The sequence below is a fragment of the Danio aesculapii genome, chromosome 7 (assembly GCF_903798145.1).
Source record: "Danio aesculapii chromosome 7, fDanAes4.1, whole genome shotgun sequence".
NCBI classification, from domain to species: Eukaryota; Metazoa; Chordata; class Actinopteri; order Cypriniformes; family Danionidae; genus Danio; species Danio aesculapii.
The window spans coordinates 48361749-48384314 of NC_079441.1; the positions used below are offsets into that span (position 1 = coordinate 48361749).

At 36.7% G+C, this 22566-nt stretch overlaps 1 protein-coding gene across 3 annotated transcripts in view; it reads right to left on the reverse strand.

Annotated features, from left to right (window-relative positions):
* Window positions 1-22566, reverse strand: part of brsk2b (BR serine/threonine kinase 2b) — a 317532-nt gene that overhangs the window by 19581 nt on the left and 275385 nt on the right. Inside the window, exons 8-15 of one of the 3 annotated variants that reach the window (XM_056462039.1) lie at window positions 22314-22460; window positions 15709-15740; window positions 12677-12841; window positions 11862-11959; window positions 10249-10399; window positions 9651-9704; window positions 4549-4609; window positions 1314-1971 (exon numbers count right to left, since the gene is read on the reverse strand). In XM_056462039.1, the coding sequence (XP_056318014.1) occupies window positions 1314-1971; window positions 4549-4609; window positions 9651-9704; window positions 10249-10399; window positions 11862-11959; window positions 12677-12841; window positions 15709-15740; window positions 22314-22460 (1366 nt within the window). The remainder of the gene's footprint in view (window positions 1-1313; window positions 1972-4548; window positions 4610-9650; window positions 9705-10248; window positions 10400-11861; window positions 11960-12676; window positions 12842-15708; window positions 15741-22313; window positions 22461-22566) is intronic. The other 2 variants (XM_056462041.1, XM_056462040.1) reach the window with 2 other exon arrangements.

Below are 22566 nucleotides of genomic sequence, written 5' to 3' on the forward strand. Positions count from 1 at the left end.
ACACTAATCTGCAGTGCTTGGCCCAATAATCTAATCGGTTGTGTGTCAGTTTAGCACTTCCACTTCTATTTGTTTCATGCATGTCCCCATGACAAATGAGATATTGGATGCGAAAAAAAAATTCAGCATTTCGAATGCAGGTGTCTGTGGTCCTTCACTGACTCGGTAGGTGCAGAGAATAGTGTCAAACAGCCGTGTGTGTATAGACTGTCCTCTCACAAAATGCGGTGAAAATCCTACACAACGGCAATAGATTGATTAAGGTGTTTACATATCCTTACTGCACTTCAAAAATGTCCTAATTAGATTTCAGTTTAGTTTGATTAAGACCATAATCGGATTAAACTAATCAAAAATCGCTGTTTACATGGTAGACTCGTAATCAGAGTATTGTCTTCATCGTTTTAAAATCAGATTATTGGTGTCCATGTATCCAATAAGCACACTTTCATGTAACCTTCAGTACCCCAATGTGTAATGAACTAAGCTCATCACTGTCTTTAGCAGTGGCCAAATTCATGTACACGACCTACTAATTCATGACCTAAGGATTAAGTGATCTGATTGAGATGACACATTACAGTTCATTTCATACAGTTCATTCACACAGTGAATCCTGTGTTATAGAGTAGGTTTGCTGTTGCAGACGTCAGTAAAACGTTGGAATCACAGCATAGATTAGGGATATACTACTGTGGTACTGTTGTGAAAATCGAAAAGGATTCCTCACAGCCCCATCTGTAGTCATTTTCCTTTACAGTGCAGAGCACAGCTTCTTCATAACATGAAGCAATCCGATCCCCTGGAATCTGTTACACTGTTTGAGGGTGAGTTAACCTGCTACCCTATAAGTTATCCTGGATCTGTGCATGTAACAATTGGGCAGGCAAGGTTTCACTCAGATGCCAGGGTGAAGCAGCATTGAATACAATTGGAGAATGACCTGTTTTAATGACTTTGAGTTGACCTTCTTTTGAAAGATAATAGCTTTAAACACACTGCACTTTCAGATTTAAAACTCAGCTGGATGTTTTCATACACTTAGAGTTGTTTTACACACTGTACGAAAGGTAATTTGAAAACATCCATAATAGGCACACTTTAAATAAATGCTGCAAGTATTGTTTATTTTTAGTTCATTAAAAGTAATAATATTAAGTAATTAAACTCTATTTTATTCAATTAAACTGTGTTACACCCTTTTATATTCATTTAATCACAGAAAACACACACAAATTAACACCATGTCAATGTAAATGAGTCAGATTTAATCTAAATAGCAGATTGCCTTGGGGTAGGTTTGAAAAAGGTACCTTGTAGTTTCCTGCGGTGGAAGCGTGGTGAGCCGAGGAAGCTGTTTTTAATAGAGTTGAGACGTGTTCTCCACGGCATGCCTCCAATAGAGGGGCTGGGGGGTGGCGTTGGGCTGGGGGTCCCGGCTGGGCTCTCCTTAGGCGTGTGCACCGGTGTTCCTTTCGGAGTTGGCAATGGGCTGCCCCTGGGAGAGGGGTGGGGTGTAACCTGTATGGTGGGGATAGATTTGCCGTTGTGGTCAGTCCCGGCCAGCGGGTGAAGGTGGTGAAGCCGGATGGGCGAAAGGGGTGAAAGGGGAACAGAGAGCTTGGGCGGCACTGTGAGCGGCGGACGCCGTATTTTCGGGCTGCCGGGTATCTGCGGGGGCAGGGGTTGGCAGGGCGTAGAAGGTTCAGACTTGGCCACAGATGGCACAGGTGTGCTGTTAGGGAGCGGGTTGGACCTGGTGGCCTGCAGGGGCTTGTCTGCAACTTTGGGCTTGGCTGGAAGGGTCTGGGTTTTGTTGTTGAGTTGATCGGCAGCTGTCTTTGGTAGAAAGATTTTGGGGGAGTGAGGGCCTGTGCCGTTTAGCCGAGCCACAGGCGCATGGGTGGGGCTGTGGTTGGGTGAATATGTGAGGTCTGAGGATTGTGGAGGAACAGCGAACCGCCGCATGGGCTGGAGGAGCGCATGCACAGAGCCAGCAGCATTTAAAGAGCCCAAACACACAACACACGGCCCCGTAGTTAACAGGCATTACGGCGCAGACGCACACACACACCGACACCAAACATGAAAGGATGGTGAACAAGGCACCAGTGATGAGAGGTGAGGGAGGAAATGCAGAAAGAAAGAAAGAAAAAAAAAACATGCCATTAGCACAACCAGCCAAGAGGCAACAAGACAGTGGAAATAAAATGTTCCCAAACCAGTGTTCACCAAAACAAATCAAAATCAGCAACAGAAATTAGCAACAAAAGCTCTGGGTTGAAATTAAAGGAGGTGTTGTCAGCGTTGGCTAAGCAAGCAGGAAATCTGAGCAAGGCACATGAGCTTTGCTTTAAAGGACGCTATTGTCAGAATACCTCAGATCATTTGAAATAAGAACCTTAATTAGGTAGCTGTGACATGAAATATGTGACAAAAGTCACAAACATATAATGACTACACAACGAGTTTTTCAAGACAATAGCGCCACACTAACAAAATGGCTAGTGAAGATAAGTGCAGTCGACCATTGAACAGAGCATAAAGTACAATGCTGCTGCTGGAGGTATGATATGAGGATGCCGTTTGACAGATGACGCTAATAATCATAATTGGGTCAGAAACGGGGGATTGATACAGTATGGGCCACTAACAGTGAAGAGTGATTATAATCAGTGAAGAGAAAGCTCATCAAGCATATTGTAAAACATCAAAAAGAAATACAATGGCGTATTAACGGTACCAGCTGCAACCGCAGCACAGGCATAAAGAAGAGCGCCAATGCAATAAAATGGATTTTTAAAGCTCTTTCATACCGCAGGGAAGATTCTTCCATGACAAACCTTTAAGTCTGTGTCTGAGCAGTAAAACTAATCTCAGATGAGCTGTATCAAGAGTTCTTCACAGACTAATTCGAATTACTTCCACCAAGCCTGTTCTCTACGTGAGGCATTTTCATCAGTGAAAGGGCAACGCTGCAGCCGTTCTCCAGAAGTACAACATTTCCAACTGCAGACTATTTGATCAGGTCGGATTCAGGATTGACTCTGGGATGAATCCTGTAGGGAATTCCTTCATGTGCTGTACAGTAACTCAAGGACTGCATATTGGGAGGTCTTAGTAGTGGATTTGTAATCCGTTAGCCTCTTTAAACAAATCAAGTGTAAAAGCTGGCTGCATACAGAGGCTTCACCGTTAGTGAGGAACCAGGGATTTTCAAGGGATTTTAGCAAGCCATTAGTGATATTTCAAGGCAACAAGCCTGCGAACTGGGCATAGATTAGAAGTAATTATGCTAAGTATGGTAGACTGATTGGGCTAGAAGTAGTAAAGGTGGATCGTTGGGGACTGATGGTGATTTGCTGACGTTTTTGATATTAAAGGTGAAATATAATCAGCTTTTCTTATTTAATAAAGCACATAAAATACATCCTTGTTATTAACACTTCATCATCACTTCATTCATCATATGTATATATATATATATATATATATATATATATATATATATATATATATATATATATATATATATATATATAGCATTATATCAGGGGTCTTCAACCATATTTAAACCGATTCAGACTTCATGACAAAGCGTCCTTGTCATATATTTTAAAACCAGGCCTATAATACCATGAGTTCCCTACCATATTAACGTGCACTTCCATTCATAAGTACAACACAATCCAAAAATTACACACAGTGAAAATACAGTGATATTTTGAAATATGTATATATTTTAAAATATTTTCAATGTAATAAATTCCTGCAAAGCTGATTTTCCAGCAGCAAATGCTCATTTTTAAAATGCTGCATATTATTTTTATGGAAAGTGAATTTTTTTGGTGGAAAAAAGCATTGCAGTATCATTAAATGCCACATTTGATTGATTTAATGGATCATTATTGGATAAAACTATTACTAAACGTATTTATAAGAGTTTCATAAATAATACTTCTGTTATACTGTAAGTATACTAATATGAAAACACACCATAATAACTTTACTTTTAAGCAGAACTACCTCAATACTAGAATTTGTCGAATGCATATTTTCATTTCTCAGAAAAAAATACATTGCGATCAAAAAAATTTATTAGACCCACTGCAGTAAAACACATTCTTTTGAAGAAAAAAAGCATTACAAATTCATTTGATTGATTTAATGGATCCTTATTAGATAAAAATATTAATAAATGTGTCTATAAGAGTTTCATATATAATATTTGTATAGTACATTTATTTAATGAAAATGCAAACAACACACTATAGAAATTTCACTTTGGTTGAGGTTGAATTACTATGTTACTAAAATTTGTTTAATATATTTAAATTTCTCAGAAAAAAAATTATTGAGATCAAATTATAATTATTTGACCCACTGCAGTAGCACACATTGAAGACCCCTGGATTGTGCAAACTATGCATATATTCATAGTGATTGCCTGTAGCCAAGAGCTTCTCTTCTACAGATATTCTGATAGACAGATGCTCTACCAGTTGGCTTTATAATAACCAGACTCTTTAAGTGAAACAAATAACTTACCCGAGGACTGCTGAGTGGACTAGTGGACAGACCAGAAGAGGCTCCGCTGATGGACCTGGACCTAGATTTACACAACATACATAGTAAAGATGGTTCTTTTTTTCCTATATAACACGTCACCATAAAACTACCAAAGGTTCAGCAGGTTGTTTGGGTGAAAGATAAATAAGTAAGTTGGACAGAGACCAGGGGCCGGTTGCACCAGCAGTGTGTAAGTTAAAACATAGCTTAGTTATGACCTAAAGGGACACTACGTTACAACTTACATGTTACTACATATTTCTGTGTTGCACCACTGAATTAAATATAATTCCTGAACACTGAACTTAGTTTAAACATAACGCTATGTTCCAATTAAATATTTACAGCAGCCCTCCCCATATATAACAGAGGAGAGATGACAGAGAGATTAGTTTACACTGAAGAGCTTACAATAATAATAAAGAATTATCTCCCTCTACTCACAGCCTTATTTTCCCCCCAAATCTCGCATTTGTTTCGGTTTGTGAAAGAAGAGTTTAATTTTCTTTCAAGGAGTGTTTTGTTAACTCTATCCATCAATTAAAATGAGAATTTCTTCATGACTGAGTGCTTCTCCCTGCTCTTTTCTCTTTCATGTGTATGATATAAAAAAAAAATCAAGTTTAATGTTTTGATAATGTCATGTGTATTTCGTGTGGATTCACGGCTCGCGATGCAGGTGTGTGCGTCGTCTGTTATTAGTGACTGACTGTAATTTAATGTGCTATAAAAATGTGATTTATAATTTCATTTTCATAGGACAGTTACATATAGATGCATTAGTTGCAGAATTTTAAAGCAGTTTAACGATTTAAATGCATTTTATTGGATATTACGTCATTTAATGCGACTACGCATGAGTTTACGAAGCTTACGACCTACTAACTACGCTTAATGGACCAAAATAGCTAAAACAAGTAACGTGCGAGTAAACTCTCATCACATTGGTCAGAGTTTCAGGGTTTATTATTCAGAGTCCCGCTCAGCTGTCATGCGTCCTTATTTTAATGTATGACGATGAGCAATAAGACATTATAAGCGAAAAGCTGCCCTTCAATTTTGAATAGTGACACCCACAGACATCGTCACCAAGTATAAATCAGAGTTAAGACTTCTAATACATAGTTGTTGGCTAGAATTATGCATTATAGGCTTTACGTTATAGAGAAAATAACAGATAAAGCAAGACTGCGATTCGGTCAGTTTTGCTAACAAATAAACAGCTCTCGTTAATAGTTCAGCATGCTTTCACTTTCTTATTTGACATTAAATGCACAATTACCGGTAGGAATGACATCCCGCCCTATTTATAATGCTCTCTTCGTATATCCATATTTATCCCATTACATATCCATACCTACTAACTACACTTTCCTTTAAGAACATGTGGTGTAACTGAAGTGAGAACAAATTTAGTTACAAACTAGCTAGTAGATACTAAGCCCCTAGTGTGGACTTCCAGTTTAAGAAAGAACTTTCGATCAGCTGGTACAACCCTATCCAGACCTCTGCGTTTCTCCATAAATCTTACATTTCTTTTAATTACATGCCAACTTTCTATGCAGACCTATAAGTCTTTTGGTTTTTGTTGATCATGCTGTTTTTACAATTTTTTTTTAAAGTTAACCTGATTAAATTTGAGCAATTTATCATTACTCATCCTACGAATTTAAAAGGTCATCACAGCCTTTTATGGGGTTCTGTAAGAGACTCATATTTGTTCCTAACTTCATTGTGTATTAGATGCTGAGCTCCAGTAATTCTCCAATAAATGATTGGGATTTAATTGACCGTGGACACAATGGGTTTTGTCATCGAGGCAAATTGAAACAGTAAATCATCCTTAAAGGTGTCAACATTCACAGACTCACATGATTTGACTCCAGGAAGGATTTGATCCATAAACTGATCAACTGCATTTGCAAATGCTACTTAGAAGAGAATTATGCATTGGTCTCAAATTGTCTTTGATCGTTCAAGCATAAAAATCACAACACCAAATACACCACGTCCTGAATCAGCGCAATGCTGATGTTCATTATATGCCTCTTGCATTCAGCTAATTAGCTTAGCCAAACACAGCGCCGGGAAGAGAGCTCTTTATATTTGTAATAAATGACTATGAATGAAAGTAATTCATGCACAGAAAGAACAGGCACTAGAGGACACTAACTATATGAGGACATATCTCTACTGTTTAAGCAAAGACTTTATATGCAGTGCATTATTAATATTTTACAAGAGAGAAGCTACATTTATATTAAGGTAACTACTGCTTGTTAAAACGCTGTATAAAACTGAATAAAAGATGCAGGGGAGCTTTTTGGTTTAATTTAGTCATTACGTTTTGAATTGTAAACATGTATAAACATGTAATCAATCTGGGGTGCGTTTCCCGAACAATGACATATAACTCGAGCTGAACTATCATGGTACGATGCATCGTTTGGGAAAATAATGATGTGAAGTGACGAGTGTTTCCCAAAACCATAGTTTCTCTGTCGCAGATCATTTGTTTAAACCATGTTAGTTATAATGTAAAATGTCTATAAAGATGCACTAAACGGGGTGGAGTAACTACTTACAGAGAAACCCCATCATTTTTTGTGCAAATTATTGTTTTACACGCACACACATTAAAAAATAATCCAATATTATTTTCGGTAAAAGCATGCACTCGCTTCCATATTAATTGAAATATATGTAAACAACACATATAGGACCTATATATGATTCTTTTACAAACATTATTGAGAATATTGCATATGAAATCACTTAGCTAACACGTATTCTAATCTCGAATATAAATCATATAAATCGTTAATGATTGTAATGTAGAATGCTTTCACACTTGTAGATTGATTGTTTTGGTTGCTCTTCGTTCTTGGTGCCGTTTGCTTTCACACGGCAAAGTTTCTTAATGGACCAAAATAGAGTCCCGCTCAGCTGTCATGCATCCTTATTTTAATTTATGACGATGAGCAATAAGACATTATAAGCGGAAAGCTGCACTTCAATTTTGAATAGTGACACCCACAGACATCATCACCAAATATAAATCAGTTAAGACTTTTAATACATAGTTGTTGGCTAGAATTATGCATTATAGGCTTTATGTTATAGAGAGAAATAACAGATAAAGCAAGACTGCAATTCGGTCAGTTTTCCTAACAAATAAACAGCTCTCGTTAATAGTTCAGCATGCTTTCACTGTCTTATTTGACATTAAACGCACAATTACTGGTAGGAATGACATCCCGCCCTATTTTTAATGCTCTCTTCGTATATCCATATTTATCCCTATTACATATCCATAATACACTGGGATATAGCCTGGATCGTATTGCTTTCTCACTACAATCGATCTGCTCCAGAGTTCGTTTCAATCGAGCCAAGACCACCTCATTCAGGCGATCTCAGACTGATTGTTTTGGCATGGATTTGAGCGCGATTGCTGGATTCACATATGCCGAACGAACCACGCTAACTGGGAAAACGCGACAGCTTCCGGATCAAGGCTATTTTTTAAAAAAAGAAGAAAAAATCCTACTTAATAAGAGTAATAATAATAATTATTATTATTATTATTATTATTACTCTTATTATTATTAGTATTAATAATAATAATAATAATAATAATAATAATAATAATAATAATAATAATAATAATAATAATAATAATAATAATAATAATAATAATTATTATTATTATTATTATTATTATTATTATTATTGTTAAGATATTGTTTATTTAGTTTTTATTTTATTTTTTTTAATGTCTACTTTTACAATTTGACATTCAAACCACTGCAGAAATGGTCTAACCAACGGCTCATGTCATATGCAATACATATAAGTTTCTTAATAAATAACATACTATAAATTAAAACATATGCTATATATTTTTGTTTTCACAAGCTTTGGAGGTGTAACGTAAATTCCGCTTCTAAATTATAGGTCACCTATAGCTTTCGTCATGAGCCACGACTGCATTCAAAATGACATAAATGTTTTCAAAGTGCACTACTATGATTGCTAAAACTGAACTGTAAAAATACTTGGAAAGCCAATTACACCTAGGAGAGATGACTTTAATGTTTTTTTTTTTTTTTTTTATAATAATTCCAAGTTTAAATGTTGGAACGTTCTAAATGAATGGGGTAAAGGGAGGATAACTGGGAATAGAACACAGCCAGGAACTATGCTTCTAACTACAGCTCTACAGGTTCACAAGTTTGCGATGCAGTTTGCAAATGTTCGTTGGAACGATGGATTTGGGAAACGCCAAATCAACAAACAACATTTCTAACGACGCAAATTGCGACCTTAGTTGGTTAACGATGGTTTTCAGAAACACACCCCTGGTCTGGTCTATCAGTAAATTATTCAAACGTTAGTTCCTAATTCAGTGAACCTCTACTTAACAAATTGATTAAATAAATAAAAATAAAGCAAAAATAAAACAAGCATCAATTAAAAAAAATTGATACAAATTCAAGGCCCTTTTTTTTCATCTGGCAGACAAAACAGACTCGTGAATGCAGACATACGACAAGACTGTGAAACTCAAGGTCGAATAAAATGCCTGAAAAGATGAACTCAAACAGTTGAATAACCTCTGTCTCTCACCTACTGTAAGTGCACACATCACTCTAAAAAACAAACAAACAAACATCCAGGGTGAAGGCAAGAGAAGCAAGAAGGCAAAACGGGAGCGAGGGCAAGAAATTAACAATTTGGGATCTACCAAGGGACAAAAAATGCCAGACATCAAACGAAACATGAAAGGCAAAATAAGGGAGATAAGATGCTTTTGATGTTTGTGGAGGAAGCCAGAGGGCCGCTGCTTTACCAAAACTGAGAGGCCAAACTGGGAGGAAAAAACTCTTATTTACTCGTGCGACCTCCACTTTTTTTTTTTTGCAAAAAGTTGTCTCTCAAGAAAGCTAAGCTCTTAAGATCTTAAATGTCAGTGGTTGGAATAAAAGACCAGTGCTCTGTGTTGCATGTTCTGAGTGTTAAAAAAACCCCACTGCATCTTCAGAGCGGAATAAAAAGAAAAGCATGGCGGTGGTTTATACCTCTCCTCCTTGCTTTGCAGTATGGGGTTGGCATCTGAGATATCCAAGCTTTTACTGAAAACAGATTTACTACAGTAAGAGAAAGTAAAGTTAGAGTAAATTTACAAAAGTAATCATTGATTTGAGTCAAAGCATCTACACAGGGAAAGAACACGGGGCTGATGAAATGGATCACAATGAACATGGTAAGAAAGTAAAACGAATTTGTAACAAAACGTGTCAAAGATACACAGAAATGAAAGGCGATCCCATTGTTCCCCTTAAAACCAATTTGAGAAGTCAAAATTCCCCATATGGCGCATTTAGCATGCTGCTCGACTAGCTGAGAAACAGATTTTAAGAGAATAGTAAAACACACGGCTACTGAAATCATTGTTTTTCATTTTTCACAGAATTAGCTAAGCTCATTGATCTTCTTTCGTGTGCAATTCAAAACGCATTTCAAAGCTAGTATGCAGCGTCTGATAACTGTGAGCTTCGTTTTGCCAATGCAAAGTTTGTTTTGGCTTTATCTTTCAAGGCTCAACGTTTCATGTGACATCCTTTCAGCCGTTCTTACTGTGGCCGATTGTAAATAATAGAGAAGCGGGAGATGTACCTTTGCCCGTGTTGTGCCATGTCGATGGCGCGTCTCACAGGAACAGGAGAACCGCCCTCTGTCACGCTCAGCACCTCCATTGACTTGCGCTCCGGCCTCCTCTTGTTGTGCCTCGTCAAGAGTGGAGAGTCCACTCGCTTCCTGGGAGGATCTGAAGAGACAAGATAGTGAATAAATAAAAACAGGCCACTGATCCTGTGGAATTCATAATTGAAAACAACAACAACGTAAAGTTCATATTTTTCATAATGTCTCTCAGCCCTTCAATCATTTCAATTCCTGTTTTGCAATACATACATGAGAATTACTATTTGGCAAGGAATAGTGGTGGAAAGAGTACTGAAAAATCATACTCAAGCAAAAGTACTATTACCGTTCTGTCTGGTTCTCGAATCTGATAGGCTGATATCCGTGAGATATTAAAGTAATATCAGAACTCGTACAGCCTCTTCACCCTTGTGTATTACTCCGCCCACACCAGTGGCAAGCAGAGGACTACAGTTTGATAAATATTGCAGCTGTTGGACAACATAATGTTCTTTTGAGTTTTTTTGGCACGAATGCAATTGTTTAGATCACAACTATGCAGTTTATTTATAAGAACAGTGCCTATTTTTAAAAAATTATAATTTCGGAGAAGCAGCATATCGACATCCATCAGCCTGCAATACTGAGCAGAGCAAAGATGGTTGCCGTTCCCCCATAAGATGGCGACAGAAACTGCATAATAAGCCCTTAAAGGAGAAAAACTCATTGTAATTTCAAACAACAGCTGATCAAATCATCATAAAACAGGTAAGTGACTTTCTAAGCCAATCTCTCTCTTTTTGTATGTTGCAGTGCTGTATTATACCTATGTAATCTGGTAGTGTTTCTTGTCGTGTTTGTTTTGCTTTGGCGTTTTTGGGGCTAAATATTGTGATATCCCAATTGCAACAGAAAAATACTGGGAAATGTCTCTAGACTGATGGCATATCATGCCGTTCAGCCTTATAATCTTGAAATGTGAGCAAAATCACCTGTATTGTCATCACTTTAGACAAATACTTGCTCTAAAGTGACGTTTGTGAAGTAGCAATGGTTTCTGCTGTTCTGACGTCAGCTGCAGATGTGAATGAATGACGGAAGAAAGTAGTTCCTCATACAAAAGGGATTTTTAGACTCTACGTGTTTGATTTTCTTCTTTATATACATGATTATGCTGTCGAACTGTTGTATAAACGCAATATCACACTTGTAGCAGAACGATATGCCTGTATATGGCCAGTGCCAATATACAGCCATATTGCACTGATACTCGTGTGATATTGTGTTTATACAACAGTTCAAATACTTTTAAACAGTAGTGTAAGTTAAAGTATTAAATAAAAAAATTAAATGCCTAGTTTTTTATGTTCTTGTTCTTATTGTATATGATTCATCAGTAAATACATTGTTCTATTGAATATTGTTTTCTAGATTGTAAAGCACCTTCTACTAGTATATCCAAGACTGTGTAGGCAAGAAAATTATTTCACATCACAGAGAACGACATGTACTGTGAATGCCATTTTATGTTGTTATTAAAACACAATCGAACAGATTAATTATGTACGAGTCTAAATCATTCTTACCGATCTCATTTCTGGGTGGTAGATTCTGATCCTCATGACTTGGATATCTCTCCTTCCGGTCCAACAACAGGAAGTAGATCATCTTTTCCTGGTTATCGCTGCAGAATGGAAAGGCATGTCGTGGTCAGGACAGGTTTCTGATATACAGTACAGTCGGCAGACCTCCTCAATAATCCTCAGCTCAGGCTAATTGACTTCATTAGTTAAAGAGCAAAGAGTAGCAAGCACCTCATTCCCAGCGAGCTAAAAGACATCCTGCAGAGATCACAGGATATCACTTATTTCATTAATGATGCACGAAGACATAAAATATCCGACAAGAGTGTGTGAGCGAGTTCAAAAAGTCTAAGAATTCTCCCAGCGAGAGGCCTTGTGTTGAATTTCTCAGCCCCGGACCACACAGCGGGAAGTAAATATGACCCATCTTTGCTGCAGGCGCAGACTGAATTGAGCTTAAATGCTGGGCAAGGGAAGAGACAGAGGCCATGGTGTTTTAGGAGGAAACATCCAAGTCATCTATCAGGGGGGCTAACGAAGTGATCGCGCACAGTGAAGCGTGTGGCCGGTAATTGTACAAGTATGGGAGATGACAGATGAGTGGGAGTGAATGGGCTTCTCTAATAGCCCGCAGCCAAGATGCTGTAGTGTGTGTTTACTAACCCTAAAAAACAAGGATGTAAAACAATAATAGCTTCGCATATGGTATCCGACAGCAGACGCAGTCAGTCTTGTCTAATCATGGGCAAAACATTTGGGATTTATCAAGGGAAACAGAGGTGACTGTGCAGTGTAGAGTCTCTTTCTTATTTACTCACTCGTCTGACAGCAGGTCTTTCATTAGTTTGTTCTTGTCTCGGAAACAGCCCAGCGAGTGCATGCTTTCCAGCACATCCGGGTCGATGTCCTCGGTGGAGGGTAGCGTGCGGATTGCCACTTTTCGGGGCACCGGCTGTTCTGGTTCTGGCTCGTTCTTTCCTCCTCTGTGAACGGAAGATCAGAACACGAGCATGAGAAATAAACGAAGTGTTCTTGTTTGTTTTTCATTAAATCGAGCACACATGGTTTTCGCCTCCAGCATGTTCTGGGATCATTGCTGGTGGTGTCGTGAAAAAAAGCCCCCACTGAAAGCCCTGGAGATTAGAAACGCACATCAATCTGCAAATGAAGCACCTCCCTGTGAGTTTGTTTATTTAATATTTTGCCAAATGCTTTGCTTAATGTTTTCATTCAGTGCAGATTAACTCATTGATTAAAACATGATTCAATTTAACACCATTCAGAAGCTGATTTTCTCCAGCAGGAGGTGTTGAATAAGTCCACAGAAGTTTCAGCAGTGTTATCAGGCATGAAAACTAAATTAAAAACAGAATTAATTCAGTTCAATTCCATTAGTTAATTTAATTATGCACACATTTTTATGTAGTAATCGTTTTTAATTTATTTATGGTTTACAAATGTGGTCACACTAACAAAGAGTGCTTGTAACAAAAGCTAAAAAAACAACAACAACAAAAAACCTTAACATCCTCAACAGTGGTATTTGTATTAAACTGAACGTAATATAACAAAGCTGAACTTCAGCAGTGACATTTTTATTAAACTGAACTGAATTTTAATTGAACTAGAACTACACCAGCATTCTACCGCTACACCCCTTCTTCCAAATCTGAAATAATGCTATCGCTTTTTATTCTCTTCATGTTAAAATGTTTTAACACACTGTACATTGTAAAATGAGCTATAAAAATAAAGATGATATGACTTGACATTGTTCATGTTGTTGTTGTTGTTGTTGTTGTTGGCTGTGAAGGCCTGAACGCTGCTATCTATGTGAACTCAAGTTGTTATAATAAATTATAACATGAACATGATTGTTACTGAGAGGAAAGCATGCAGCACATATTTACTGTACATATTTATCTACATATCACACTCAGCATATGAAAGTTGGTTATCTGCCAATCACTGCAAATGCTATTTCCAAATTAAACTACAAAGATTGTAACTTTGCTGTGACTGCACTCGTACACTGGATCGTGTGCAGTACATTACATGCAAATGTAATATGTGAATGTAAATGCGAGCATGATGGATAAGTTGCTAGCTGCAGTTCATTTAAAGGCCACCGGTGCCGCTAATAATAAGGGTTTCTGAATTCTACACATAGACTATTTAACAGGGGAAAAACTAAAACTATGGGTCCTATCATTCATCCGGCGTAATAAGGTGCAAAACGTGTTTGGCCTGATTTGTTTCTATTTATAGACCAGTGCAACTGTGATTTTCACGTTTTGTGTCACGTTGTTTAAATAGCAAATTCATTTGCGCCACTTTTTGGACTCATTGGTGTTCTGGTCTAAAAAGGAGGTGTGTTTAGGCTTATTGATGGCGCGTTACTATTTTGAGGAACTGAAATAGACTGCGCCATTGACCATCTAAAAGCTGGTCTAAAGTCCAGAGCAGAGCGTGTTAGTTATGTGCCTATGCAGGTCCAAACACTTACACACTGCACACAGGATGTACAGCAATACACAAATATCTTTACATATAAAAACAAATAACGATTAAAATGTTAAAAAATATATATTTTTCACTACATAAATATAAAAACCACTGCCTCTATGCCCTCTTCACCTCGGGGGGCTTTTCAGTATATTCATGACAATATGCACTTCTATAATGTTATTATTATTATTATTAGCAGTATTATTTTTATATGAATATTTATATTTGTTTTAATAAAAACAAGTTTAGATTTGTCCACCTGTCGGATTTGGTAGACATCTGCATGACCATATGGGGCATAAGAATAGGACATGTGTTTGGATATAACTCCGTTTTTTGACACGCTTCATTATTATTGTTCATTTATTCATTTACTAGAAATTAGAACTGAATTTAGAAATAGTTTTGAAACAAATCTTTGCGCTTAACAAATGAATTTAAATATGTAGGCTAATGGATGTCTTCAGTGGAGTGTGTACACCGTTAAGTGTTCAGTTTTTCCACTTACAAAGTCCTCCATGTAAATAGCAAATGCGCCATGGTGTGACGCAACTGACTCTTAAAGTGAATGGGAGATGAGACTCTGATTGGTTTAATACATATTATGCTCAAAACACACCCATAACTCATTAAGAGAATAAGCACAACCCTGTTAGACCATGTGCCAGGCCGTAGAACGTATTTTTCCAACCTTAGAATAGCAAAAGTGGATTCAAACACAGCCTTAATGCATTCGCCCAATCACTTTAGACTTTGCGCCTAGATCATTAAAACAGAGCCCTTTAACTCCAAAGCAAACTTGAATACAATAAAACTTTAACAATCAGTCTGCATTAAACAAGAAAATGCCTCTAGACAGCAATAACACAAGGCATCGCTGAAAAATGTAATTATTTAGCCAAAAAAACTACACCGAAGAGAAATGCTGAGAAAGAGAATGAGAGAGAAAGAAAGAAAGAGAGTGAGAAAGAGAGAAAGAGATAAAAACTATAAGAACCCTCAGGCCAAAGTCACAAATCATGACTAATACAAAAAGTTGGATACTGCAGGAATATGTGTTGAAAAATGAAGCAGTTCAAGATAAAAACAAAGCATTGCTTAGGGGAGGCACAAACACTGAGTGAAGCCAGCCTGCTAGAGCTTAAGGCTCTTGTCTAAACACACACAAACAACACACACACACTTCAGTCATGACATTATTTAGAAAACCACAGAGTCGTTGCACAGAGGAATTTACAGAACACATATACAGAAAATTCATGCACATGAATAAACACATGGACAGATTCTGAGCAAAGACAGACATATTAATCCAAACAAATAAAGTGAAGTATATACTTACATGTACCACGTGTGCTTCTGTATCTGTTCTAACTGTAAAGAGAGAAAAAACACATGAGCAAAACCATTAGCAGGCCAAACAAAGGCAACAGAGCATCACAAGAAATGCAGTGAATCCATCTTTGAGCTGCTGGCCGTCTCTAATCTCTCTCATGTCGCATCCACTGATCTCATTGTGTTTAGGTGTGGAAGATACAAAGGCATGTACACTCCAGCAGTAAACCAAATTAAACTGTGGCCCAAAGAACAAGAACAGCAGCCTTCGCAGCGGACTGGGGGAGAGGATGTTGTGTTTATCAGGAATAACACTAATTAACCGAAATCATCATTATAATTCATTCATTCATTCATTTATTCATATTTCTTTGACTTAGTCCCTTTATTCATGAATGAACTGCCAACTTATCAAGCATATGTTTTACACAGTGGATGCCCTTCCAGCTGCAACCCAGTACTGGGAAACACCCATACACTCTCACATTCAAACACATACTGTTCACTATGGCCAGTTTAGCCTATTTAATTCACCTATAGCACATGTTTTTGGACTGTGGGGGAAACCAGAGCACTCGGAGGAAACCCATGCCAACACAGGGAGAACATGCAAACTCTACACAGAAATGCCAACTGACCCAGCCAGAACTCGAACCAGTGATCTTCTTGCTGTGAGGCAACAGTGCTACCCACTGAGCCACAGTGTTACCATTTTTAGCAATTTATTCAACAAAACACAAGACTTTGCATGTCCTTTCAAGACATACAAACACTAAGCACTTGACCTGATCCACAGACAATGAGGAATGACACTGTAAACTGGAATGTTCAAACAAAATAGTACTTGTTGGTTTGCAGTTATAGGGTTGAAAATAATTTTACATCAGTAAAGACTGAGAGTAAAATTCACTTTGGCTTGCAATACTTCAATGCAATCCAGTTGTCAGTGCTCTTTTCTATGTAAATTAGCCTAACTGTAGATTTTATTTCACAAATGTGGAATTTGCATAGCACAATTGATGTCAGATGGTATATTTAATTGAATTTGTATTTAATTGAAATCAACCAGGGGAAAAATGCCTATTAGTAGTCTTAGGAAACTTCCAATCAAGCTTCAAAATTGCAAATGAGACTAAACAAGCATTAAAATAAGCACATAATAGCTAAACCAAACTTAACTTAACTGAAAAATCACTGTATTTTTTATTTTAATGAGAAACCTGCACAGATTCTCCTGTCTAATTTGAAACTTTACCACTTGTCACTTCACCACTGTCTGCATGAGATGAGAACCTATTTTTTATAATTTCTTGAGTCAATAAAGAGTGTTTGCAATATATTTCCTTCTCTACTCAGAAAACACTTATGGTGTCTGCATGCTTCAATAAGTCGAGTGCTGATTAGGGTGTTTACATGCTGGAGGAAACCGAGGGTTATGGGCAGCAATCTAGATGTTTTTTTTTGCATATTTACATAAGTCAGCTTATTAAGCATATGAATAAGAATATGCATGCAAACACTCACGGCCAATTGGGGGACTTGTAGGCACAACGTGTGAAAACCATCCATTTAAAAGTGATGTTAGTGGACAACGACAATGAAGTTCATCAGTTTGTTGCAAGTTCAGGGGTACATTTCCGATAACTGTCGTTAGCCAACTAAGGTCTCAAGTTACGTCGTTACAAACACAGTTGATTTGGCATTTCCCAAATCCGTCGTTCCAATGAACATTCGCAAACTGCGTTGCAAACTTGTATGCTTGCAACTACACCTGTAGAACTGAAGTTAAAAGCAGAGTTCCTGGTTGTGTACTATTCCCAGCTATCCTCCCTTTGCCCTATTCATTTAGAACGATTCAACATTTAAACTCAGAATGATTATAAAATAAACAATAAAGTCATCTCTCTTAGGTTTAATTTGCTTTCAAAGTATTTTTACAGTTCAGTTTTAGCAATCTTCATATTGACAATTGCGTTGCCTTCGTAATGCACTTTGAAAACATTAATGCCATTTTGAACACAGCCGTGGCTCATGATGAAAGCTATAGGTGACCTATTATTTAAATGTGGAATTTACGTTACGTCTCCAAAGCTTATGAAAACAAATATATATATATATATATATATATATATATATATATATATATATATATATATATATATATATATATATATATATATATATATATATATATATATATATATAGCATAGGTTAATACTTTTAAATTGATAGTAGGTTATTACGAAATGTATCTGTACTGTATATGACAAGGGCCTGTTGGTTAGACCATGCAGTGTCTTAAATGTGTAGAATTGTAAAAGTAGACTTTAATTTTTTTTTAATTAAATAAACAATATCCTACTTAATAATAATAATAATAATAATAATAATAATAATAATAATAATAATAATAATAATAATAATAATAATAATAATAATAATTTCCTAATAAATATTCAATACAAATTCTTAATAAATAGCCTCATTATTTATTTATTTATATGATTTATATATGAGATTATAATAGGTGTTAGCTTTTTGTAAGTGGTTTTATGTTTTAGAATAGAATATGGAATATTCTCAATAGTATTTGTAAAGGAAACATTGGTCCTATATGTGTCGTTTACATATATTTCAATTAATATGGAAAACAAGTGCATGTGTTTACCAAAATTAATATTGGATTTTTTAAAATGCGGGTGCGTGTAAAACAATCCCATTGCACAAAGAAATTATGGGATTCTTCTTTTACGTTAGAACTAATGTGGTTAAAACAATGGATCTGCGACAGAGAAACTACGGTTTTGGGAAACACTCGTCACTACATCATTCTTTGATAGTTCAGCCGTGAGTTACGTCACTGTTTGGGAAACGCACCCATGATTAGCAATTTTACTAATGTCATTGTGACAACAATGATGACAAACCCTTCTTCAAAATATTATTGTTATTATTATATTAATTATTGTTGTCTTATTGATACTTTATTATTATATATTGATACAACATTATTATTCTTATTGAACTACAGTGCTCAGCATAATTGAGTACAACCCATTTTGAAAATGAATATGTTAATCCATTTCTCAGTGAATATAGGCAATATATTTTGGTGCATTTAAACAAAACAGATTTATTAAATAGAAATATTTATTAAAATAATATTTTAGTCACCAAACATATTTAGAAATAGAAAGATATTACACGTAAATTCAAGCTAAATATTTTTTAAAAGTTACAACCTACAAAATGTCAACTAAATTCTTCAATTTATTTGCTTCTCTTGATTTTTCCTCATTTAAATTTGTATTTATTAATTTTCTATAACATATACATTTTGGTGGACAAGTTTTTGGACCGTTATCGTAAATTATTTTGTTAGATAAGCTCCAGATTTGGCTTCAGTACTGACTAATCTAATGTATATGCACAAATATAATATTGTATAACTTCCTAATAAAAATATGAATTAAAAAGAGAGATTTGCGAGGGGTGAACTTACGTATGCTGAGCACTGCGTGTTCCTGTCTATATCTGTGAAGCAGCTTTAGCACACTCTGTATTGTATAAACTGCTGTACAGCTAAAGATAACAACATTTTCTTCTGTTGATGGCAGCAGTAATTCATCAAATGATGATGAAATAACTGCAGTATGATGAAATGCACCATGCCAATTGAATCAAAGATTTTGAAGGCCTTTAAATTCCTTTAGAGAATTCGGAGCTCGACTCAAAATGAGTGCAGATAAACGACGCCGTCAACGTGTGCTGACATTGACAGCGTTCAAGAAACAATTGTGATACATTGTCCACATGTGCGTAAAACTGCGGTACGCTCAGTACTCTGCAATACTCTATTGGATCATTTTAATTGGAACTATTAGATAATATTTCAAACTGGCAATAAGACATTATCGACTTCCTTCCCACTCTGGAACATACAAAAGATCTCTTTTATATAACTGACAAACCACACAGGAAATGAGCTATGTTTGGATCCTTCCTAGGAGAGCACTATTGTTTTCAATCACTGAGAGATGTGGGCAGTGAAGACAGCTATCTGTTTTCTCTGGAAAGCCAAAAAAAAGGGGAAACTGAAGCATTTCAAAGGTTTGGTGTCAGGACGAGCTTATAAACCTCTTGTCGCTTCAGTGTGTTTTAGGGGAAAGGGGGGCTGCTCCAAAGCACCACAATGAAAGTGGTAGCTGAGGGAGAAGAGCCGAGAGATGAGGAGACTATGAAAAAGAGAAAGAAAGAGATAGACGGAGACGCAGACACACAAGCTTTCTGAAGCTAATGTGTGAGATCCGGACAGACAAGCTGGTTGGATTAGTTCTGCTGTGCGTTGACCTGAAGCGACAGCTGAAACGCAGAAGAGCTCTCAGACCCGTAACACTTATTTAATAGAAATCAGCTTAATAAACTGTAAATGTCTGTGGAACTGCACAGAAAACCAGCATGTGTGTAGACAGTGTGGTGCACATGTAGCACTAGCTATGTTTCCATCCAAATATGTGAATTAAATTGTATGTATTAAGCATAAATCATTTGTGAATAAAGCACCGTTTCCATCGAATGAGCCAAAGAGAACATATTTAACATTTTCTGATAAACTGGCACCAAAAATAAAGAAGAAAAATTGAATTTTCTGCGTTAGGAAAAGCCACTCTAGGTAATTTTTCTTATATTATAAATTACATAGAAGACGAAATGCAATGAACGTGCAGTGGCTTTTGGAGGCACAAGACTTTTACGTTCTTTGGGAGCTCAGATGCTCAAGACAGTTTGAGGAAATAATAATAAACCGACTCGATGAGGGACTTTGGCTTTTAAAAGAACAAAAACAACATTTTAGATGTTTCTCAATGTGGTTGGTCCACTGGGTTGCCCATTAATACCATCCCATTGCACCCATTTTTGTAATTACATGATCTGTTAAAGAGCCCCTATTATGGGTTTTTGAAAATGACCTTCCATAAAGTGTGTAACACAACTCTAAGTGAAGTGAAATATCCAGCTAAGGCTTAAATCTGAAAGTGCGCCTTGTTTAAAACTATTGATTCATCTATAAAAGGGTCAACGAGTGGTTTATATGGATTGTCAGGGTAACGAATCTTTAGCCGTGTTGGCATGACGTTGATACAGAACTCAAGCCCCGCCTATTTGTTGCACGCACAGACCTGGGGAAATTTAACCCCCCGCCCACAAACACTGTAAAAAGAAAAAGAAGACAAAAACTGTAGCAGATCCCAGTTGAATCAAGAAGCGAAGATGCTGTGTTCTGAAGTGTGAGGGAAAGTTAGTGTTATTTTCCCTACCCAAAGATAAAGCTGTGAAGTGGTTGAAGTTTATTTTTGCAAAAATACCTCATTATGGCCCCAGCCTTGTGCTGTGTTCCTGTCATTTTTCTGACTGGTTCTTCAGCAATCTACATGCTTACAATGGGGGATTTATTGGCCATTTGCTAAAGAAACGATCAGAAAAGACTATTGATGTATGGGACTTTGTTAGAGCTTGACAGGATCTTTACAATACACAGTTCATGGATCAGCTTCTTCCTCCATTCCACAAGTATAAGTAGGTGCGATTAAAATGGTTGCCTCCTTGTTTACTTTAGCTTCCAAAATATGTAAATTGTGTTTTGTTACTTGTAACTGCTCCACGTGACATGTACTGTATCTGGTTAACTCATTATATTCACATATTGCATCTTAAGCCACATTGAAAAATGCGTGCTGCTTTGTTTAAGAATTCAAATGTGTTTGTGAACTCGCAATCCTCTGCCGTTTGTTATTGCCATGGCCATCATCAGCTGTTCCTACACACAAACATAGTTCAGCTGTTCCTACACCCAAACATAGTTCAGCTTTTGAAGCTGTGTGGATTAATATTGAGCATTGCTTTAATACACTACTGCATTGGGCTCACACATACACTCTGCACTCTGACTACTTCATCAATAATGATAAGCTGTGGTGGGTGTTTCTCTCTGTCTCTCGCTGAACGCAGTCGACCAATCGCAACAGACTGGGTCATCGGACCAATTAGCGCAGATTAGCATCGTGTTAAGGAGAAGTTTGGGAACTGCTGAACAAGTCATATGGCCATTGGAATAATTAGGTAAAAACAAATGCATATTATAAGACAGTAAAAGTGTTTTTTGACCTTGCGTGCATATCAGCCTGTTGTTGGAGACCCCCAAAACCAAAATATGACCTTTTATTATGCAAAATAGGGGCTCCTTAAATAAAAATAACATGACTTTTTTGATGCAAATGCTATAATTTAATCAGTAAATGTTTTTCCAACAAATTGTATGCACATTTGTCTTACTCAGTTGTGCATGTGAGTTTGTGTGCACATTTCCAAAATGCTCAATTCATAATGCTAATCTTGGCATTTCCATTAAGCATCCTTTTATGCAATTTTCCAAAATGTGCATAAAAACAGGTGGATAGATACATAGGTAATGCCAACACCTATGATTCCCCACTAAAATCCTTTAGCATGAAAATTATTATTGATTTAGAAACTATGTTGGCATAAAGTAAACAGTTTGAATGATGATAGAAAATTATGAAATTGTCAGAAATGTGAATGTTATTACTAACCGTGAGCCGTTTGGTGGCGTCCACCTCGATCATCCCCCTCAGGAGGTTCTGGCAGTCTGGAGGGATGAAATGGGGCATGTGAAAGACCCCGAGTTTCACTTTCTCCAGCAAATTCCTTAGGTTATCATCATCGAATGGCAAAGCACCCTGACAGAGAGAAATATAGTACATGTCAGCTTTGTAACCAGCTTTTATTGTATACTGAAAGACACACAATCCTTTCAATATTGTACTGCAAAAAATGCTGCTCTTA